Here is a 19,531-nt window from a genome sequence, read left to right as displayed (position 1 = left end):
ACCTACTGCTGTCATCTGTTGCTTTAATAGTCCAGGCTGGGTTAGGGAATGGGGTGCAGGCTAATGAGTCAGGGGTCCCAGGGAGAGCAGGTTACCCCAGTTCACTGGGATTTGGGGATGTCATGCTTTTCCCCCCAATGCCCACACTAGGGGATGCCATCAGCTCAGCACAGGGCACGGAGGGGGCGTTTGGCATTGATGGGGTGCCAGGACTACCCCCTGGGTAGAATAGTTGAGCTCTGTAGGCTGCTGGGTTTTGAGTGACAAGGTGGGACTGGGGTGGACCCCAAGATTTTAGGCCACAGCTTCCAGGGTGGAGGCAGCGCTCTCCACAGCCTGCACAACGATGGTGAGATGCTTCCGGACTTGGTCCCAGTCCCCTGTCTCCAGGGCATTGGTGTAGGCATCAGCCAGTCCTGGGAAGGTAGCCTGGTCAGAGGATTTGGACGCCCAGATCACATGGCTAAGGGGTTGGAAAGAGAATGGGAGAGGTCAGTATCATGTTAGCACTGTGATACACATGGGGAAACTGAGGCATGGAGAGGTGGAGTGGCTCCCCCAGGGTTATGCAGGGAATCAACGGCAGACTTGGGAATAGATCCCAGGTGTCCCGAATATCAGCCCCCCCATGCTTGAACCACTCGACACCACTCCCCTTCCAGAGTTGGGGATAAAACCCAGGAGTCCCAACTCCTAGCCCCTTGGCTGTAAGCCCTAATCCCCACTCCAGACCCCTCTTCTCTAACTACTACACCCCGCGCCCCTCCTACACTTCATTTTCTTGCTGATGCCCTTTCACCCAGCACATTTCAATCAGGATCCACCAGGGATTGGTGAGGATGGGCGCTTGGGAATGGAACCCAGGTGTCCTCCCCAGCCCCCCAGATGGCATTACCTGTAATAGTACTTGTTGGGGAAGGCCTGGGGGTTGAGGAAGGCCCTTTCCAGCAGCATTATTTGGTCATTCACCATCCGGATCTGCAGAGGACTGAGGTGGGTGGGAAGGAGAGACCAGAGTAGGATTAGGGACCCCCTTACATCAGATGCCCTGTGGGGGGCGCCATCATCTCATCAAGCCTTGCCTACTGCTCTCCAGGCCTGTGACTTTGTCCCTACCTTTCCCTCTCTAGAGGACTGGAAGAGACCCCCCATCCAAGTTCCATTCCCAGAGGGGTCTCCACTAAGGACAACAGCCCCCTTCTTCCCTGGGTCCAAGGATCACGTGCCCTTTGTAGATGAGGGAGACTCCCCAACCCCCACAGGTGGCATGTTTGCACAAGCTTGGCCATGCATGTGTATGTGAACATGCTAATACGTGTGACCACTCCCTGCAGGACCGTGCCTCCAGGCTGTGCACCCGTGCAGTTGTATGGAGGCAGGCAGGCAGCATGGACACCCACCAGTGCAATTGCACATGCAGTCAGGGACAGGTCTCACCTCGGAGACTCCTCCTTCTTCAGCTTCGTTATCCGCTGGTTGAAGTCAGCAGCCACCGATTTGAACCGATCAATCGCAGCCTTCAAAGGGTCTGAAAGGCAGGCAGGACCAAGTGTAAGGGAGCAGGTCTGCAGCCCCTCCTTCCTATGGTCCCCATCAGCACCTTCCCCACACTAATCTGGGCTCTCCAGAGAAGCCAGGCTATGGGCCCCCTAGGGCAGGGGTTAGCATTGTTGAGCCCACCTTCTTGCAGCACAGCGCCCGCTAGCACCATGGTGGGGTAAGCAGTGCCGGCGAGGAGTACAGCTGCTACTGAGCAGCACTGCACTTGGCCACTGGAGCTGGCACTGACCGAGAGGGGAGAGTGCCCCCTACTGAGCCCCCACCACGCAGCACAGTGAGAGAGAGATTGTTGGGGATAGCACCCAGGAGTCCCGCCCACCCGCACCGAGAGAGATTGTTGGGGATAGCACCCGGGAGTCCCGCCCACCCGCACCAAGAGAGATTGTTGGGGATAGCACCTGGGAGTCCCGCCCACCCGCACCGAGAGAGATTGTTGGGGATAGCACCCAGGAGTCCCGCCCACCTGCACCAAGAGAGATTGTTGGGGATAGCACCCGGGAGTCCCGCCCACCCGCACCAAGAGAGATTGTTGGGGATAGCACCCAGGAGTCCCGCGTGCCTGCACCGAAAGGGAGATTGTTGGGGCTAGCACCCAGGAGTCCCGCCCACCCGCACCAAGAGAGATTGTTGGGGATAGCACCCGGGAGTCCCGCCCACCCGCACCGAGAGAGATTGTTGGGGATAGCACCCAGGAGTCCCGCCCACCCGCACCAAGAGAGATTGTTGGGGATAGCACCCGGGAGTCCCGCCCACCCGCACCAAGAGAGATTGTTGGGGATAGCACCCAGGAGTCCCGCGTGCCTGCACCGAAAGGGAGATTGTTGGGGCTAGCACCCAGGAGTCCCGCCCACCCGCACCAAGAGAGATTGTTGGGGATAGCACCCAGGAGTCCCGCCCGCCCGCACCGAAAGAGAGATTGTTGGGGATAGCACCCAGGAGTCCCGCCCGCCCGCACCGAGAGAGAGATTGTTGGGGATAGCTCCCAGGAGTCCCGCCCGCCCACACCGAGAGAGAGATTGTTGGGGATAGCACCCAGGAGTCCCGCCCGTCCGCACCGAAAGAGAGATTGTTGGGGATAGCACCCAGGAGTCCCGCCCGCCCGCACCGAGAGAGAGATTGTTGGGGATAGCACCCAGGAGTCCCGCCCGCCTGCACCGAGAGAGAGAGATTGTTGGGGATAGCACCCAGGAGTCCCGCCCGCCTGCACCGAGAGAGAGATTGTTGGGGATAGCACCCAGGAGTCCCGCCCGCCTGCACCGAGAGAGAGAGATTGTTGGGGATAGCACCCAGGAGTCCCGCCCGCCTGCACCGAGAGAGAGAGATTGTTGGGGATAGCACCCAGGAGTCCCGCCCGCCTGCACCGAGAGAGAGATTGTTGGGGATAGCACCAAGGAGTCCCGCCCGCCTGCACCGAGAGAGAGATTGTTGGGGATAGCACCAAGGAGTCCCACCCGCCCGCACCGAGAGAGAGATTGTTGGCATTGAGTTTGTCCAGGAAGTCCCCCTGGGCGGCTGCGCTGTATAGCTCATCCAGCTTCTCTCCGTAGTCGCTCACGTTGAGGGGGAGGACGAGGCTGTCGGCCAGCCGCAGCAGCACATTGCCGGCCGTCCGGGCCACAGCCTGATGGCTGGTGAACCCTGTGGCCAAATGGGGATAAAGGGATTAGATGCATCCTAAACCTCCCCCCACAATACCTCGGCCCCCATGCCTGCCCAGGGTGAATGCCACGCCCCTTTACCTGGGTCGATGAACCTGTCAGCATAGTCGAAGGTATCGAAGGCCGTGTGGTAGGCAGGGTAGATCCGAGCAGATGTCTTGTTCTAAGGCAGGGAAGGGGCAAAGCAGCTGAAAACAAAAGAGGTACAGATCCCAAGGCCCCCTCTTTCCCCTAGTGAGCTGAGATCCCCCAGCAAACCCTCCCCTTGACTCACCTGCCCTGCTCCCTAGCCTCACATTGGGGTCAGCACTGTGAGGGACAGCGCCCCCTACTGAGCCCCCCACTCTACTCCCTGCAATACAGTGCCCCCCAGACACAGCACAGGGGTCAGCACTGACTGAGGGGAGAGCGCCCCCTACTGAGCACAGGGTAGCAGCAAGATAGCCCAGTGCTGCGTTCCCCCTGCCTCTTTTCCAGCGCCCAATAAATGCCCCGTGTTGGCAGGGATCTGGGATTGAGGCCGTGTCTGGCGGGAGGGGGTGGCTCAGGCAGGCTCATCCCAGAGCGGCAGCTGTCCTTACCCTGTCATAGGTGTAGGCGATGTCCATGGAGGTGATACCCAGGTAATGGATGAAGGAGGCATAGTCGCTCCCGGCACCCAGGGACCCTAAGCTGTACGGGGGATGGAGAGGGGTGAGTGACTCAGGGCCAGGCAGGGGGGAGGGGCGGGAATGGGAAACATCCCTGGGTGGAGAGCAGAGTTTGCCATCTCCTGCTGTGCTGATGTGGCCCCTGCCTACGGGGGCAGATCCCCAAGCCCCTGTTCTTTGGTTTGTTCTGTGGCTGGGGTCATGGTTCAGAGTTGCCCAGGCTCCTGGTATTCTCCCTCTCTGCCACCCTAGATCAGACCAATGGGCCTGTTTAGCCCAGTATCCGCCGCTGTGGATCAGAACAGGGGGCCCATCCAGCCCAGTGTCCCCTCCACATCTGCTACTCCCCCAACAATGAAGCTTCCTCTTCAATCTGAGCCACAGAAGGAGGTGGGGAGGAGAAGATCTTGGCCCCTTTCCTGTCCCTCCCACTCCCTATAATCCACCCTTGGAGTGGGGGGGCCTGGGTGGTGGCTCCCACTGACTTGGGGACTCACTTGGGGATGACGCCGTAGCTGGGGCTGATGCGGTTGAAGTGGTTTCTCCAGTTGTCATAGACGGACACGGAGGAGCTGGCTGGGGTTTGGACCTAGAAGAGGCGCAAATGAGTCAGACTCCCCTGCAGTGGGAGAGGGGATGGACACACGCACCTCCCCCACCACAGGTCCACCCCGGTACCTGCTTGGCAGCTGCAAAGATGACGCTCTGGGCAGGTGGCGTCCCCTGGGCTCTCAGGGTGGCGTTGGCTGTGGAAAGCACGGGGGAGGCAATGTTAGGGACTATGCCGGATCATACAGGGCGACCCGCCGCTCCCCAGGCCTCTGGGGCACCAGCTGACCCGCAGCACAGCCAGACGGGCATCCCCTGCACTCTCGGCCACCCGCTGACGTTTGGGGGGAGAGTGCCCTCTTGTGAGCACCTTTGCACACTTGCACTAGTGCGTGCTCCTAGCTCTCGTTTGTTTATGCTGGCACCGACTGATTGCATGCTCTTGCACTTGCATTGTCGCATGCTTGTGGCCACATGTCCAACTGCACGCTCTTGCACGTGTGCTCTCATTTGCACGTGGCAGTTGTGCACATGCTCTCCCTTTGATGGCTGTTCAGTTGCACCCTCTAGCAAGTGTACTCTTGCACACCCTCTCGGACACGTATTCAGTTGCATGCAGGCTCTTGCACTTGTGCCCATCTGATTGCACATGCACTCTTGCACGCACGCTCCCTTTCATTCCTTCCTCCCCACAAACACCCAAGCCCGCCTGAGCCTAGTGTCGCGGCCCTTCTACACAAAGCAGAGATGGGGATGGTGCAGCAAGAGCGGAGGAGGGCAGGCAGGACAAACGGACGCTCACCAAAGACGGAGATGTCCACGTTGATATAGGCCACACTCCGCTCCCGCAGTTTGCTGTAGAATTCCTGGGCAAGGGAGAGGCCCAGTGGTTAGTGCAATGGGATCGGGTGAGCTGCATGGGTCTGATCCGGGCTGGCTGGGCCCATGGGTCTGGTGCAGAGAGGAGGGTTCCCAAGAGTGACAGTCCCATTGTAACTATCCCGATCAGCTACAGTACATTCAGCACATACCTGGGTGCTTGGATGGAGCAGGGGGCAGCAGCCATGTCCACCCACCCTCCCATCTTATTCCCTCCAAAGGGGAGCCGCCGTCAATCCCCCTCTCTCTTGGGTTTTTACCTCCGTGTACTCGGTGGAGCCGATCAGACCGAACTCCTCAGCCCCCCAGCTGCCAAAGATAATGGACCTTCTGGGGCGCCACTTCCCTGTGGAGAAACACACCCTGGAGATTCAGACGTAGTGGTTAGAGCAGGGCAGTTCTGAGAGTCAGGACTCCTGGGTTCTGCCACTGATGTGCTGGCTGACCTCAAGGGCAAGTCCACTATGTGCCTCAGTTTCTCTAGCTGTGCACTGGGGATAGTTGCACCCCAGTGCACCCCCAAACCCTCATACCTTCTTTCAGCATCTTGCCCAGCACGCGGGTGATCTCCAGCATGACAGCTGTCCCACTGCTCGGGTCGATGGCTCCATGCACCCAGCTGTCCCGGTGATTGCCATAGAGGACGTACCTGTCTGGGGGGGGGGCGAGGAGAGAGACGGAGCTCTGCTGCTGATCGGGGTGTGGGAGGGAGTGCACGGGGGTGAGGAGGTCTGCTTGGGATGGAGTGTGGTGGGGGGAGCTTGCTGCCCGTGAGCCCAGATGGTAAAGGAGCAGTGTTGGAATGGGGTAGGGAGCTCAATAAGGTGGGGCTGAGGGTCACTGGGGAGCACTCTTGGGCATGGGGGGAAGAGGAGCCCACTGAGGGGTGCTCCAGGGCATGGAGAGGGGGAGAGAATGAGAGGTTGGGGGAATGGGCGTGGAGAGAGGTGGATCCCAGTATGGTGAATGGGGCAGGGTGGGGGACACTCCTGGCTTGTGGGGTGGGGGAGAGGGGGCTGGGGGAATGGGAGTAGTGGTAGGTGTGGGGGTGCTTGGTGGTTGTTCTGGGGGGGACACTCACCAGGTTCCTCGCTGCCCCGGATGAACCCCATCACATTGGAGGAGTTCTTGATGACTCGCTGGTTGTGGACGTTTACCTGGACGTCGCTGTGGGGAGAGCAGGAGGAGCTGGGGTCAGCCTAGTGGGGGTTGGGATGTGTGTGTCAGGGTCATTGCAGTTGGGGGTTGACATGATGGGGGCTGGAGAGGAGAACAGGGGATGGGGGAATTGGGGCCAGCATGGGAGGAGCCTAGGGAAGGTTGGGGGGTCAGGGTCATTGCAGTGGGGGTCAGGGAGGGGAAAAAGACGGTTACTCACCGTTGTAGCTGTTGTTCTTCGAGATGTGTTGCTCATATCCATTCCATTAGGTGTGTGCGCGCCGCGTGCACGATCGTCGGAAGATTTTCTACCCTAGCAACACCGGCGGGTCGGCTGTGGAGCCCCCTAGAGTGGCGCCTTCATGGCGCTGAATATATACCCCAGCCGACCCGGCGCCCCCTCAGTTCCTTCTTGCCGGCTACTCCGACAGTGGGGACGGGGGGCGGGTTTGGAATGGATATGAGCAACACATCTCGAAGAACAACAGCTACAACGGTGAGTAACCGTCTTTTCTTCTTCGAGTGCTTGCTCATATCCATTCCATTAGGTGACTCCCAAGCCCAACTTAGGTGGTGGGGTCGGAGTGAGACATTGCTGTGTGCAAAACCGCTGATCCGAAAGCAGCATCGTCTCTGGACTGCTGCACTAGTGCATAGTGAGCTGTAAATGTGTGGACTGATGACCAAACCGCTGCTCTACAAATGTCCTGGATCGGAACTTGTGCCAGGAAAGCCGTCGAGGAAGCCTGGGCCCTCGTGGAGTGAGCGGTGAGGTGCGGTGCTGAGACACCTGCCAGGTCATAGCAAGTCCGGATGCAAGACGTAATCCAGGAGGATAGGCGTTGTGAGGAGACCGGTGAGCCTTTCATTCGGTCGGCCACTGCAACGAAGAGTTGCGTCGTCTTTCTAAAGTGCTTTGTGCGGTCAATATAGAAGGCCAGGGCCCTTCGTACGTCCAGGGAATGCAAACGTTGATCCTGGCGAGTGGCATGTGGTTTGGGATGAAAGACCGGGAGAAAGATGTCCTGGTTGATATGAAAAGGAGAAACCACCTTAGGGAGAAAGGCAGGATGTGGACGAAGCTGCACTTTATCCTTATGGAAAACTGTATAAGGGGGCTCGGATGTAAGCGCCCTGAGTTCAGAAACGCGCCTTGCTGAGGTGATGGCTACAAGGAAGGCTGTCTTCCAGGATAGGTACAAAAGTGAACAGGTGGCCAGTGGCTCGAATGGAGGACCTGTGAGCTTGGAGAGAACCAGGTTGAGGTCCCACGTCTGAACGGGCTGACGTTGTTGTGGGTACATCCGGTCTAAGCCCTTGAGGAATCTAACGACCATCGGGTTAGAGAATACCGAGGACGCGAGTTCCCCTGGGTGAAAGGCCGATATAGCGGCCAGGTGAACTCTAATTGAAGATATCGCCAACCCCTGCTGTTTTAGGGAGAGGAGATATTCCAAAATGAGAGGAATGGGTGCCTGCAACGGGGACGTGGCTCGTTGTTCGCACCAACAGGAGAACCGCTTCCACTTGGCCAGGTACGTGGTGCGTGTTGAGGGCTTCCTACTGCTCAGCAGAATCTGTTGGACAGAGTGCGAGCATTGCTGCTCTGCCTGGGTGAACCATGGAGCAGCCACGCCGTGAGGTGGAGTGATTGCAGGTCGGGGTGACGCAGCCGGCCGTGGTCCTGAGAGATGAGATCCGGACACAACGGAAGCGGGATCGGTGTCTGAACCGAGAGTTCCAACAGTGTGGTGTACCAATGTTGTCTCGGCCACGCTGGAGCGACCAGAATTACCTGTGCCTGGTCTCTGCGCAATTTGAGCAGTACCTTGTGGACCAGAGGAAACGGAGGGAAGGCATAAAACAGGTGGTCTTTCCAGGGAAGGAGAAACGCATCCGAGAGGGAGCCCGGAGCTCGACCTTGTAGGGAGCAGAACACGTGGCACTTCCTGTTGTCTCGAGATGCAAACAGGTCTATCTGGGGAAACCCCCACTTTTGGAAGATGGAATGTATGATGTCCGGACGGATAGACCACTCGTGCGTCTGGAAGGACCTGCTGAGTCGGTCCGCTAGAGTGTTCTGGACTCCAGGGAGGAACGATGCCGTGAGATGGATTGAGTGGGCGATGCAGAAGTCCCACAGGCGAATGGCCTCTTGGCATAGAATTGACGAACGTGCTCCTCCTTGCTTGTTGATGTAAAACATGGCCGTGGTGTTGTCGATGAGAACTAACACACATCAGCCACGTAGGAGGTTGAGAAATGCCTGGCACGCCAGGCGCACCGCCATCAGTTCCCGAACATTGATGTGCAGGGCTAGCTGGGGTGCAGTCCACAGGCCCTGGGTATGGTGTTCGTTGAGATGGGCGCCCCAACCCAGAGATGAAGCGTCTGTGACCAGGTGCAGAGAGGGTTGTGGGGCGTGAAATGGCATCCCCTCGCAGACCACATTGTGATCTAGCCACCAGGTGAGGGAGGTCAGGACCGAGATCGGGACCGTGACCACCATGTTCAGGCTGTCCCGATGTGGTCGATATATTGACGACACCCAGGTCTGGAGTGGGCGAAGCCGAAGTCTGGCATGCCTGGTTACGTACGTGCAGGAAGCCATGTGACCCAGCAGGGTAAGGCACGACCTCACCGTGGTAGTTGGGAACGCCTGGAGCCCTTGAATGAGGCTCGTGATGGTGCCAAATCGGTTGTCTGGCAGGATGGCTTGTGCACGTCTGGAGTCTAGAACTGCGCCTATGAATTCTATTCTCTGGGTAGGTTCTAGAGTGGATTTGTCCTTGTTGAGTAGGATGCCCAACTCGTTGAATGTGTGCACTATTATGTGGACGTGAGCTTGAACTTGCTCCTTGGTGCGACCGCGTACCAGCCAGTCGTCTAGGTACGGGAACACCTGTATCCCTTGCCAACGAAGGTACGCTGCCACGACAGCCATACATTTCGTGAACACTCTTGGGGCCGAGGATAGGCCGAAGGGAAGGACTGCAAATTGGTAGTGCACCGCGTTTACCACGAATCGCAGGAAGCGTCTGTGAGGTGGGTAAATTGAGATGTGAAAGTATGCGTCTTTCATGTCGAGGGCGGCGAACCAGTCTCCAGGATCGAGGGAAGGGATAATGGCCCCCAAAGAGACCATGCGGAACTTCAACTTTACTACGAATTTGTTGAGTCCGCGCAAGTCCAAGATGGGCCGCAGACCTCCTTTGGACTTGGGGATCAGGAAGTAACGGGAATAAAATCCCCTGCCCCTTAACTCTATCGGAACCTCCTCTATGGCCCCCATGGCCAGGAGCGTAGAAACCTCCTGTATAAGAAGTTGCTCGTGAGAAGGGTCCCTGAAGAGGGACGGGGAAGGGGGGTGGGAGGGGGGGATAGAAGAAAACTGGATAGCGTATCCCCTCTCCACCGTGCGGAGGACCCAACAGTCCGAAGTTATAAGGGACCAAGCGCGGTGGAAGTGGGAGAGACGATCCTGAAAGGAGGGGGCTGGATCCTGGGGGATGACTGGGGCGCCGTCCTCGACCGCACCTTCAAAAGTTCTGTCTAGGACCTGAAGGTGGTCTTGGTGGCCCCTGGTTCTGACCGGGTTGAGGGCCAGCCCATCTTCTCCTACCACCTCGCCCTCGCCTCCGGGCCGAGTCTTGTCTCTGACGAGGCGGGGGGGGGTAGAAGCGCTGAGGCTGCGGCCTAAATGGTCTGCACTGAGGGCCCACAACATGCATCCCCAGGGAGCGCATGATTGTTCTCGAGTCCTTGAGGCTCTGCAGGCGAGAGTCCGTCTTGTCTGAGAACAATCCATGTCCCTCAAAGGGCAGATCCTGTAGGGTTTGCTGCAGCTCCGGAGGCAAACCCGAAACCTGAAGCCAGGAGATCCTGCGCATAGCGATACCCGAACCTAGGGTCCTCGCAGCTGAGTCTGCTATGTCCAAGGAGGCCTGCAAGGAGGTCCGAGCCACCTTCTTGCCCTCCTCTACCATGGCTCCAAACTCTTCCCTGGACTCCTGGGGAATCAACTCCTTAAACTTCCCCATAGAGTTCCAGGAGTTAAAATTGTAGCGGCTCAGTAGCGCCTGTTGGTTCGCCGCTCTAAGTTGCAGCCCTCCGGCTGAGTAAACCTTACGGCCAAACAAATCGAGCCACTTAGCCTCTTTTGATTTAGGCGCTGCAGCCTGCTGGCCGTGGCGCTCTCGTGCGTTCACTGATTCCACCACCAGTGAACACGGTTGGGGGTGGGTATACAAGTACCCGTAGTCCTTAGACGGGACAAAGTATTTCCTTTCCACCCCTCTCGCTGTGGGTGGGATAGAGGCAGGAGTTTGCCATATCGTATCCGCATTCGTTTGAATCGTGCGGATCAGGGGTAACGCCACCCTCGATGGGGCATCCGCTCCAAGGATATTCACGATCGGGTCGTGCACCTCCACTATCTCCTCCGCCTGCAGGTCCATGTTACGGGCCATCCTGCGCAGAAGATCCTGGTGAGCCCGAAGATCTATTGGAGGTGGGCCTGTGCACGATGTGCCCGCCACTGCCTCATCCGGAGAAGAAGAGGAAGATGCCTCCGGTGGAACAGGATCCAAGGGCTGGTCCTGGTCTCCCTGTTCCTGGGCTGGAGCATCACCTGTGCCTGGGTCCAGGGCGTCAGGTGGTCCGGACCCAGAAGCCTCCATGCCCCCTGGCGGAGGCCGAGAAATGGTGGACTCCGGGGCCCCTCTGATGGAGTGACCGGAGCGAGAGGTCGAAGCAATTGGAGCCCCTTGCGCCTGATGGTACGCCCACGGGGTCCAAAACGACCAGTGAGATGGGCCATGAGAATGGTCCTCTGCCATCTCCTGCCAATGGCCCAAGTCCTGTTCCTCGGCTTGCCCCTGAGGGGGGTATGCCGATCTCGAGAGGTCCTCTGAGGAGTGGGACACCGATCTCGATGGCCACGGCGGTGCCGAGAGCGTCGAGACGATTCCCATTGGCTGCGGTGCCGCACGGTGCCGGTCCGGAGATGATCTATCTCTACGCGGTGCCGGCGATCGGTGCCGGGACCGCGACCGGTGCCGATGACCTCGTCGGTGCCGGGAGTCGGATCTGGACCTCGACGAGGACCTGGAGTATGCCCGGTGCCGGGAGCGGCCTCTCGACGTCGAGCGTCGACCGTAGCGGTGCCGAGAACTACGTCTCGACGTTGATCGGTGCCGACGATCATAGCGGTGCCGAGACGTAGAGCGGTGCCGCGAAGAAGATCTTGGCCGCGAGTACGACCGGTGCCGAGGCGATATTCGGTGCCGGGACTGCGAGCGGCGTGGGGACCTGCTTCAGGACCTGGATCGGTGCCGAGGTTCCAGCCCTTGCGATGGAGGGCGCATCAAGGCAGGTTTCCCCCTCGACTGGACCGGGTGAGTCAACGGTGCAGTCGGTGCCGGTGGTTGAGGCGGTGCCGGCTCCGTGAGAGCTATTAAGTCTCTCGCCGCCGCGAAGGTCTCTGGAGTCGACGGGAGGCACTGTATCACCGCCGGTCTCGGTGGAGACGCTATCTGCACCGGACTCAACGGCCTCGGCGCCGGAGTCGACGGTGCTGGAGGCACCTGTTTCCGGTGCTCCACCGGCGGACGCGGCTCTACCCCCGGCACTGGGGGAGCCGGCGTCTTCGGCACGGATGTCCCCGTCTTATGGGCTTTTTATGCCCCGGGGATAATGACCGGCGCCGAGGCACTGCTTGCGGTGCCGACGAGGTCCGGTGCCGGGGAGGCTTGTCTGACGCCACTCGCGTGGTCGTCATAGCCGGTGCCGCCGGGGCACTGCGCACCGAGGTGCTAGGTGCCGGGGCCTGACTTGTAGATGGAGCGTCCGGACTAAGTGCCGCCTCCATCAGGAGTTGCCGGAGCCGAAAGTCCCGCTCCTTCTTGGTCCTTGGTCTGAAGGCCTTACAGATCTTGCACTTGTCTGTTTGATGGGACTCTCCCAGGCACTTCAGACAGGAGTCGTGCGGGTCGCTCGTGGGCATAGGCTTAGCGCAGGAGGCGCACTGCTTGAAGCCGGGAGCGTTGGGCATGAGCCCGGCCCCGCGGCCGGGGGAGAAAGGGGGAGACGACCCCCTTAATCCCCTGAACTACTTAGAACAACTAGAACAACTTTCAAACTATTTAACTATTTAACTATAAACACTATAACTATAACTATAACTATAACTGTGATACAACAAACTAAGCTAGGGAGAGTGGAGAACAGCTAAGCAGCGCTCCACAGTTCCAACGACCGTCAGGGGCGGTAAGAAGGAACTGAGGGGGCGCCGGGTCGGCTGGGGTATATATTCAGCACCATGAAGGCGCCACTCTAGGGGGCTCCACAGCCGACCCGCCGGTGTTGCTAGGGTAGAAAATCTTCCGACGATCGTGCACGCGGCGCGCACACACCTAATGGAATGGATATGAGCAAGCACTCGAAGAAGAACTGGTATTAATGCAGTGGGGTCTGGGGCAAGTTGGTGCAGTTGGGGGGGGTCTGAAGAAGGGAGCTGGTGCAGGAGGAAGTTGGGGTCAGTGTAAGGGGAGTGGAGAAGAGGGGATTTGAGGTCAGCTAGGGTCTTGATGTGGTGTCTTGAAACCTGTTCAGATTGTGATCACTTTAAATTCACAGGGATTTTTCTCGTCCTGCTTGCAGGCAGGGGCTCAGTAGTGAAGCGTGGATCTGGGCCTAGCAGCACTCAGTCTGCAGAAAGCCAGCCTGAAGTAAGGTGGGTGAACTGTGCCTCTGGGCTTTAGGAGCAGCCTGCTTTGTCTCTCTCCGAGTTTGGGTTCTTGTTCTGACTCCTGAGACCTAAAATAGTGTTGCCTCCCAGCAAGAGGACCGTATGGTTTGATCTAACTTCTCTGTGTCTGCTGGGAAGACACCACTAGGGAGTGCAGGGTCCAGGGGGCTGGATCAGCACAGGGAGTGTTGGAGAAGGAGGGGGAAGTCAAAATTCCCAGGTGACTTTTGGTGGGAGCTGTGGGGGTGGGATGCAATCCTGGACCAGATGTATCCATCCATACCTGGTGTTGGGAAACAGCCCCCCCGTGCGGAATCCTGGCCCCACATGGTAGGAGCAGCCCAGAGAGCCCTGCCAGGATGCGGGTGCCTTAGGGCCAGACAGGTTACTGAAAACATAGAGCCAGAGATATATGGGGTTATTAGAGTCTCTGCCCCTCCCCAAACCTCTTTTGCTGTCCCCACAAAACCACCAAGCCTCCTCTGTCAGTCTCCTCAGCAGCTCTGCCCTGGCCATGAAGGCTGCATTCCCACTCCTGTTAATAACATTCCTGTGTTTACTCTGCTGCATCTTTCCCCTGGGACACTCCAAGTGCTTTACACCCATGAACAGCTCCAACACTGGGGCCCCCCACACTCCCCAGGAGGTGCATGGTGGGTGCCTTTATTTTATAGATGGAGAAATCGAGGCACAAGGTGGAGAAATTAGTGGTCCAAGGGGCATGCAGGGAGTCAGACCTGGGAAAAGAACCCAGGAATCCTGACTCCCAGCCCCCTCTCCCCCAACGCACTGGGCCCTATGCCCCTCCCAGATCTGGGGACAGACCCAGGAATCCTTACTCCCAGCCTATCCTCCACCACAGTCTAACCGTGGCTCTCAGGTCTGCTGTTCTGACCCCTACTAGACCCCCACTCTCCCCCAGAGCTGGAAAGAGAACCCAGAGTGCTGACTTCCAGATCCTCCTGCTCTCCCCATTGAACCTCACCCTCTTCATATATACATTCCATTCTAAACCTAACTGTGTTGTATGAAATATGTGCTATTAGGCTGGTCAATCCACTTCTCATAAAATCTACATGGCCCTCTATGGAGCGGCCATGGCATGTACAATACAGTGGGTGTACAATGGTGTAGTCGGATTGTGAGAGAATGAGGCATTTCCCGTTGCCTTGGGGGTTAGGTATGATCTTCTTGTGGTAGTGCCCAGACGCCCCAGGTATACAGGGATTCTGTCCCACTACTGAGATGCAGCCGCCTCTGGGTTGGGGTCCTTGCCCCAAATTGCTGATGATCGAAGTAATTCAGTTCCGGTGAATTTCCTGACCTCAGTGGTGTATCAATGCCAGAATCGGACGGGGAGAGGCGGTGGTCTGGCTGCATTTAATTTTTTTGAGCTCTTTCCCTCCATTTAATAATGATTGGGTTTTTAACAATTTGACTTGGGGCCTGAGCTGTTGTCGCCACCTAGTGGCTAAAGGTGATGGTGCACATGTGTATCCCCCTTTCAAACTATTCCATGATTAGTTAGTAATATTCCCTAGCTCTTATCTAGTGCTTTTCAGTCAATGCCATTATCTCTATTCTAGAGATGGGGAAACTGAGGTACAAAGAGGGGGAAGTGTCTTGTCCAAGGTCACCCAGAAAGCTGGTGGCTGAGCCGGGAATAGAACCCAAGGGTCTTGAGTCCCAGTCCAGTGCACCAGCCAGCAGCCATTCTCACCAGCTATGTCCTGCTACAGGACAATGCCAGGGCCAAGGGATATGATTGTGAGTCTAATGGGTAGTAGGGCACTGAAATGCATTGTGGGGTGGGTTCAGCCCCCAGATTTCACAGCTCCTTTGCCCTAGCTCCATTGAATTAGTCACCCACCAGATTAGCGTCTGGGCGTCTTCAAAACCAATTGGCTGGGTTGGGATCGGCGGGATCCCCTGGATCTCTGACTCCTTGATTCTGTAGGTGAATTCTATGGGGGAGAGGCAGGTGAATCAGAAGGGGGCTCATTTTCCCCCTCCCCCCAGTGCCCTGTTTGGGATGGGGGGGTCATTTGCTGCAAAGATGGTGGGCAATCCAGACTTGGATCTGGGGATCATACCCCAGATGATGATTCCACACAAGGAGAACCAGAGGGCTTGGGGAGTCAGGACTCCTGGGTTCTATCCCAGCTCTGAGAGAGGAATGGAGTCTAGTGGTTAGAGCAGAGGGGGCTAGGAGTCAGTACTCCAGGGTTCTATTCCTGGCGCTGGAAGGGGAGTGGTGTCTCGTGGTTAGAGCCACAGAACTAGGAGACAAGACTTTCGGGTTCTGTGCAGATGGTGGGGAAAGGAGAGGATTTCAGGTGAATGGGGTGGAGGAGGCCAGGTGGGCTCCTATAGTCCAGGGAATAGGGGGCACTCCAGAGCAGCAATTCCCCACATGGATTTGGTTAATCTGCAGAACTCCCCGCTACAGGATACAGCGGGGGGCAGAGGATGGGGTGTCATCTGGATGAATGAGAGCAGGGGTGGGGGGATGAATTCAAGGAGGCTCTTGGCCTCATCAGCAGGGGGTTGGGACAGATGCCCCTCTTCTTCGTGGAAGGGAACAGCAAGAGGCATTGTGGGTCAAAGCCAGTCCCGCCCTGCCCTGCCCTGCCCTGCCCAGGCATGTTACCTTTGGCAGGATAGTAGGGCGTGAGTAGGTCCCCGAAGTACCCGTTGTAAGAGCCCCGCTCCACACCGGAGGGGGGCATGTACCAGGAGTTGGGGTAGGTCTCCTCCTCGGATGCCCGCCCATCATTGATATCCGCAGGGTCTGTATACACCACCACACCAGCCACACCAAACTCTGCCCCGTTCACTGCCTAGAGAGTTAGGGTCAGTCAGATTATCCACTCCACCATCACCACCATTGCAAGGGAGAGCGGGAAGGGCAGCCAAAATGTCCCCCACATACACTGTGTCCCAGTGGAATATGTGTGGTGAGCAGTTCTCTTATTCCTGCCTCTGTTCCCCCTCTTCTAGCTGGCCTTCCCCTGCCCCCACCCTCCTGGGGTGCAGCAATGGCATTCCATGACTGTTCCATCCAGCCCCCCACCTTGAGGTGGGCCACTCTTCTGCCATCCCCCACCCCTGGATCTGTGCAGTGCCCCGTCTGCGGCTGACCAGGCTTTGGGGGGACAGGCCTTGGGCAGGAAATGCATGGGCTGATGGAACTGGGGGAGTGGGAACGGGTGATTGGACTTGGGGGGAAGGGGCCTTCGGTCAGATGTTGGGGGGAAAGGGATTGGAGGAATGGGGAGGGGATGATGGGATGGGGGGCAGGGAGAGAGGTGATGGATGAGAAACAAGGGACAAAGGATGGGGGGTGATTAGGATGGGGGGGCAGAGAGGGAGCAACTGGATGAGGGGGAAGGAATGGGGAAAGGAGCCCAGAGGCCCCCTCTCCAGTGCCACATGAGGGGGAAGCCTGGTGTCTGGGGCCAGTAGGCCCTGAGTACCCCTCACCTTGTCGGCACGGCCGGCCCCCCCGTAGCGGGTGATGGCGATGGTGCCATTCAGGTTGATGCCCATGTTGAACAGCTCCTGGTAATCACTGCGCTTGCCCTGGTTGGCATAGATCAGCCTCCCCTGAGGGGAGAAGAAAGGGGTCAACCCCAGGGCGCTGGGGGAGAGAGGATCAGAGGGGCTGCTGGGACAGGATGGGGAGATAAAGTTGCCATGGGGACAGGGCCCACTTGGATCCTTGATGTGAGAGCAGCCATTTGTCTCCATGGGTACATGGCTGTCAGCTTGGTGATGGGGGCCAAGGGGAGGCTGTTTGTCTCCAGGAATACGTATCTGTTGGCACAGCAATGTGTTAGGGGTGTTTATCCCTCAGGATATGTGGTTGTTGGCATGACGAGATGTGGGGGTGGCTGTTTATCTCTGGGGGTACGTGGCTGTTGGCAAGATGATGTGTGGTGCTTGCTGTTTGTCTCTGGGGATACGTGGCTGTCTTGTGGTGACATTTGGGGTGACTGTCTCTTTGGACACATGGCTGTTGGCAAGGGGACCTGTCTGGGTGGCTGTTTATCTGTAGATATGTGTCTGTTGCCAGAATGACATGTGGTGCTTGCTGTTTATCTCTGGGATTGCGTGGCTGTTGGCATGGCAATATGTCTTCCTGGCTCCGTGGCCATGTGGTCATCAGCATGGGGATGTGGGGGGTAGCTGTCTGTCTTGGGATACACGGCTGTTGCCACCACAGCCTGAGGGCAGCCATTCAGGATACCCCACCTGTTGGAGTGACAACCTGTGTGATGCTTGCTGTTTGTCTCGGAATACGTGGCTGTCTTGTGGTGACATTTGGGGTGACTATCTTCATGGACATGTGGCTATTGGCAAGGCGACCTGTCTGAGTGGCTGTTTGTATTTGGGGATAGAGGCTGTTGGCAGGATGACGTGTGGTGCTCGCTGTTTGTCTCTGGGGATACGTGGCTGTCTTGTGGTGACATTTGGGGTGACTGTCTCTTTGGACACATGGCTGTTGACAGGGCGACATGTCTGGGTGGCTGTTTGTCTGGAGAGATGTGGAGTGACAACCTGTGTGGCTGGCTTTGGATAAGTGGCTGTTGGCTCGGTGACAGCTGTTTGTGGATACATGAGGACCTGGGCAGGGCGGGGGATTGTCTGTCTCCATAGATACACAGTGGTTGGCATGTCACCCTGGGGACAGAGATCCCCGAGCAGCCTTGATGGGCTCATAAAAGAAGGGACATGGTCCTGACTGGGAGAGGAGATAAGATAACTCGTTGACAGCCCCTGGGTGCAGGGGGAGGGTCTGAACTGAGGCCACAAGGCAGTCACGAGGGATTATACCCAGCCCTGCTCCATACCCTGGGGTTCCCAGGGGGTGCGTAGGCAGCGTACGGCTGAACCACATCTGCATGGGCCTGGTCTGCTGTCACGTTCTTCTCGCTGCGCCGGGTTGTGAAGATCTGGCTGCTGTTCTCCACTGGGGGGTGGAGGCAGATCTCGTCAGCTGTGGGGTGCCTGCTGTGGGACATCCCATTCTGACCTTTGCCCCCATCTGCCTCATCTCTCCCTGCTCCCCTCTGCCCTTGTCTGTTCCCAATCCCGTCCCTCCAGCTCCCTGTCCTCAGCTGCCTTAATTCCACCCCCTGGCCTGTCCCCTGCCCCATTCTCCCCCTTAGACCTGCCCCAGTCCCTGCTGCCTGTCCGTTCTCTAGCCCCAGCTGTCTCAGGGCCTATCTAGCACCCCACAAGCCTCTGTGCCCAGCTGCCCCAGTGTCCCCCTCGCCCCTGCACCCATTTGCCCTATCTCCCAGTTCCCCCTGCCCTCCTTCCACCACCCCTTCCAGCCCCCCCTCCAGTACCCTGATCCCCCACTACAGCCCTGTGCCCTGCACACGCAGACCCAGCCCTCACTTGCCCACACACACCCACGGCCACGCTGTTGGGTCTCTGTGGGTCAGGGAAGGACAGGAACGCGCCGTACACATCCTCGCTGGTGCTGTCCAGACCGATCTGTGGGTCCTGCCAGCGCCTCAGCAGCAGCTTTACGAGCTCCTCATCCCCCTTAGTTGTAGCCATGTGGGGCTGGGAGGCCAGGGCTCTGGTGAGGGGTACAGGGGAGTGCCTGAGATCACAGCTCCCTGAGGACTGCAGGTTCTGGTGGGGGATAGAACCCAGAAGTCCTGGCTTCCAACTCCTCCTCCCACTCCCGTTGTAACCACTAAACACCACTCCTCTCCCAGAACTGGGGCTACAAGCTAGGGATACAGGTCCTCTCCCTTGATAGGGGCACTGGTTCCAATCTGGCCACAGGTTGAGAGGAGGCTATCCTGTCCCCGGGGGCAGGGGGGATGGATTGTAGGGGATGATCCTGTATCCCTGGGGGGGAATAGGCTCTAAGGGATGATCCTGCCTTGCACAGCCCAGGAGTCCTGGATCTCCTGAATGTGGGTGAATTCAATGGGGCTTTTCCATCTCTCCTCCCCTCCTTACTTCAGATTCTCCCGGATCTTCTCGCTCTCCACCTGATCCATGAAGCTCTGCAGCAGGGATTCATTCAGATCCCGGCCCACGGTCTGCACCCAGCTGGGCGCTCCCGAGCCATTCCCCCCTTTGGGGATGGCAAAGTGGCCCAACAGAATTCCGACCGTCAGCAGCAGGGCCCCCACAATCACGGCCCCTAGGATCTTCAGCCAGCTCATCCCACAGCCTGCCATGGGCTCCAGCCTCTTCCTGGGGGTGAGGTGGGTGTAGTGGGCCCTTTATAGCAGCAGATGGGGCCCTCTGGATCAGCTAACGCCTCTGATCCTGTCACCAGGGCTCATGGGGTTACTCAT

At 58.1% G+C, this 19,531-nt stretch overlaps 1 protein-coding gene across 1 annotated transcript; it reads right to left on the bottom strand.

The window, feature by feature from the left end:
* Positions 1 to 6: 6 nt before the first annotated feature.
* On the bottom strand, positions 7 to 19,484 carry NAALADL1 (N-acetylated alpha-linked acidic dipeptidase like 1). The gene is made up of 19 exons (XM_054034935.1): positions 19,188 to 19,484; positions 18,623 to 18,795; positions 18,056 to 18,174; positions 16,686 to 16,808; positions 15,853 to 16,042; positions 15,073 to 15,166; positions 13,486 to 13,590; positions 6,378 to 6,463; positions 5,830 to 5,949; positions 5,557 to 5,642; positions 5,220 to 5,283; positions 4,547 to 4,614; positions 4,366 to 4,457; positions 3,800 to 3,890; positions 3,300 to 3,381; positions 3,022 to 3,198; positions 1,438 to 1,528; positions 896 to 988; positions 7 to 463 (listed from the first exon to the last, which is right to left on the bottom strand). Exons 1-19 carry the CDS (start codon positions 19,409 to 19,411, stop codon positions 295 to 297), a joined length of 2,247 nt encoding a protein of 748 aa, XP_053890910.1. The 5' UTR covers positions 19,412 to 19,484; the 3' UTR covers positions 7 to 294.
* Positions 19,485 to 19,531: the final 47 nt, after the last annotated feature.

Source organism: Malaclemys terrapin, chromosome 7, assembly GCF_027887155.1.
Source record: "Malaclemys terrapin pileata isolate rMalTer1 chromosome 7, rMalTer1.hap1, whole genome shotgun sequence".
Taxonomy (NCBI): domain Eukaryota; kingdom Metazoa; phylum Chordata; order Testudines; family Emydidae; genus Malaclemys; species Malaclemys terrapin.
This window is presented reverse-complemented; position numbering and strand designations above follow the sequence as displayed.

Coding starts and splice junctions, on each gene's coding strand:
- NAALADL1 (XM_054034935.1), bottom strand. CDS start 19,411: ATGGCAGGCTGTGGGATGAGCTGGCTGAAGATCCTAGGGGCCGTGATT. Junction 18,796..19,187: donor AAGATCCGGGAGAATCTGAA/GTAAGGAGGGGA, acceptor ACCCCTCACCAG/AGCCCTGGCCTCCCAGCCCC. Junction 15,167..15,852: donor GCCCTACTATCCTGCCAAAG/GTAACATGCCTG, acceptor TCTCCCCCATAG/AATTCACCTACAGAATCAAG.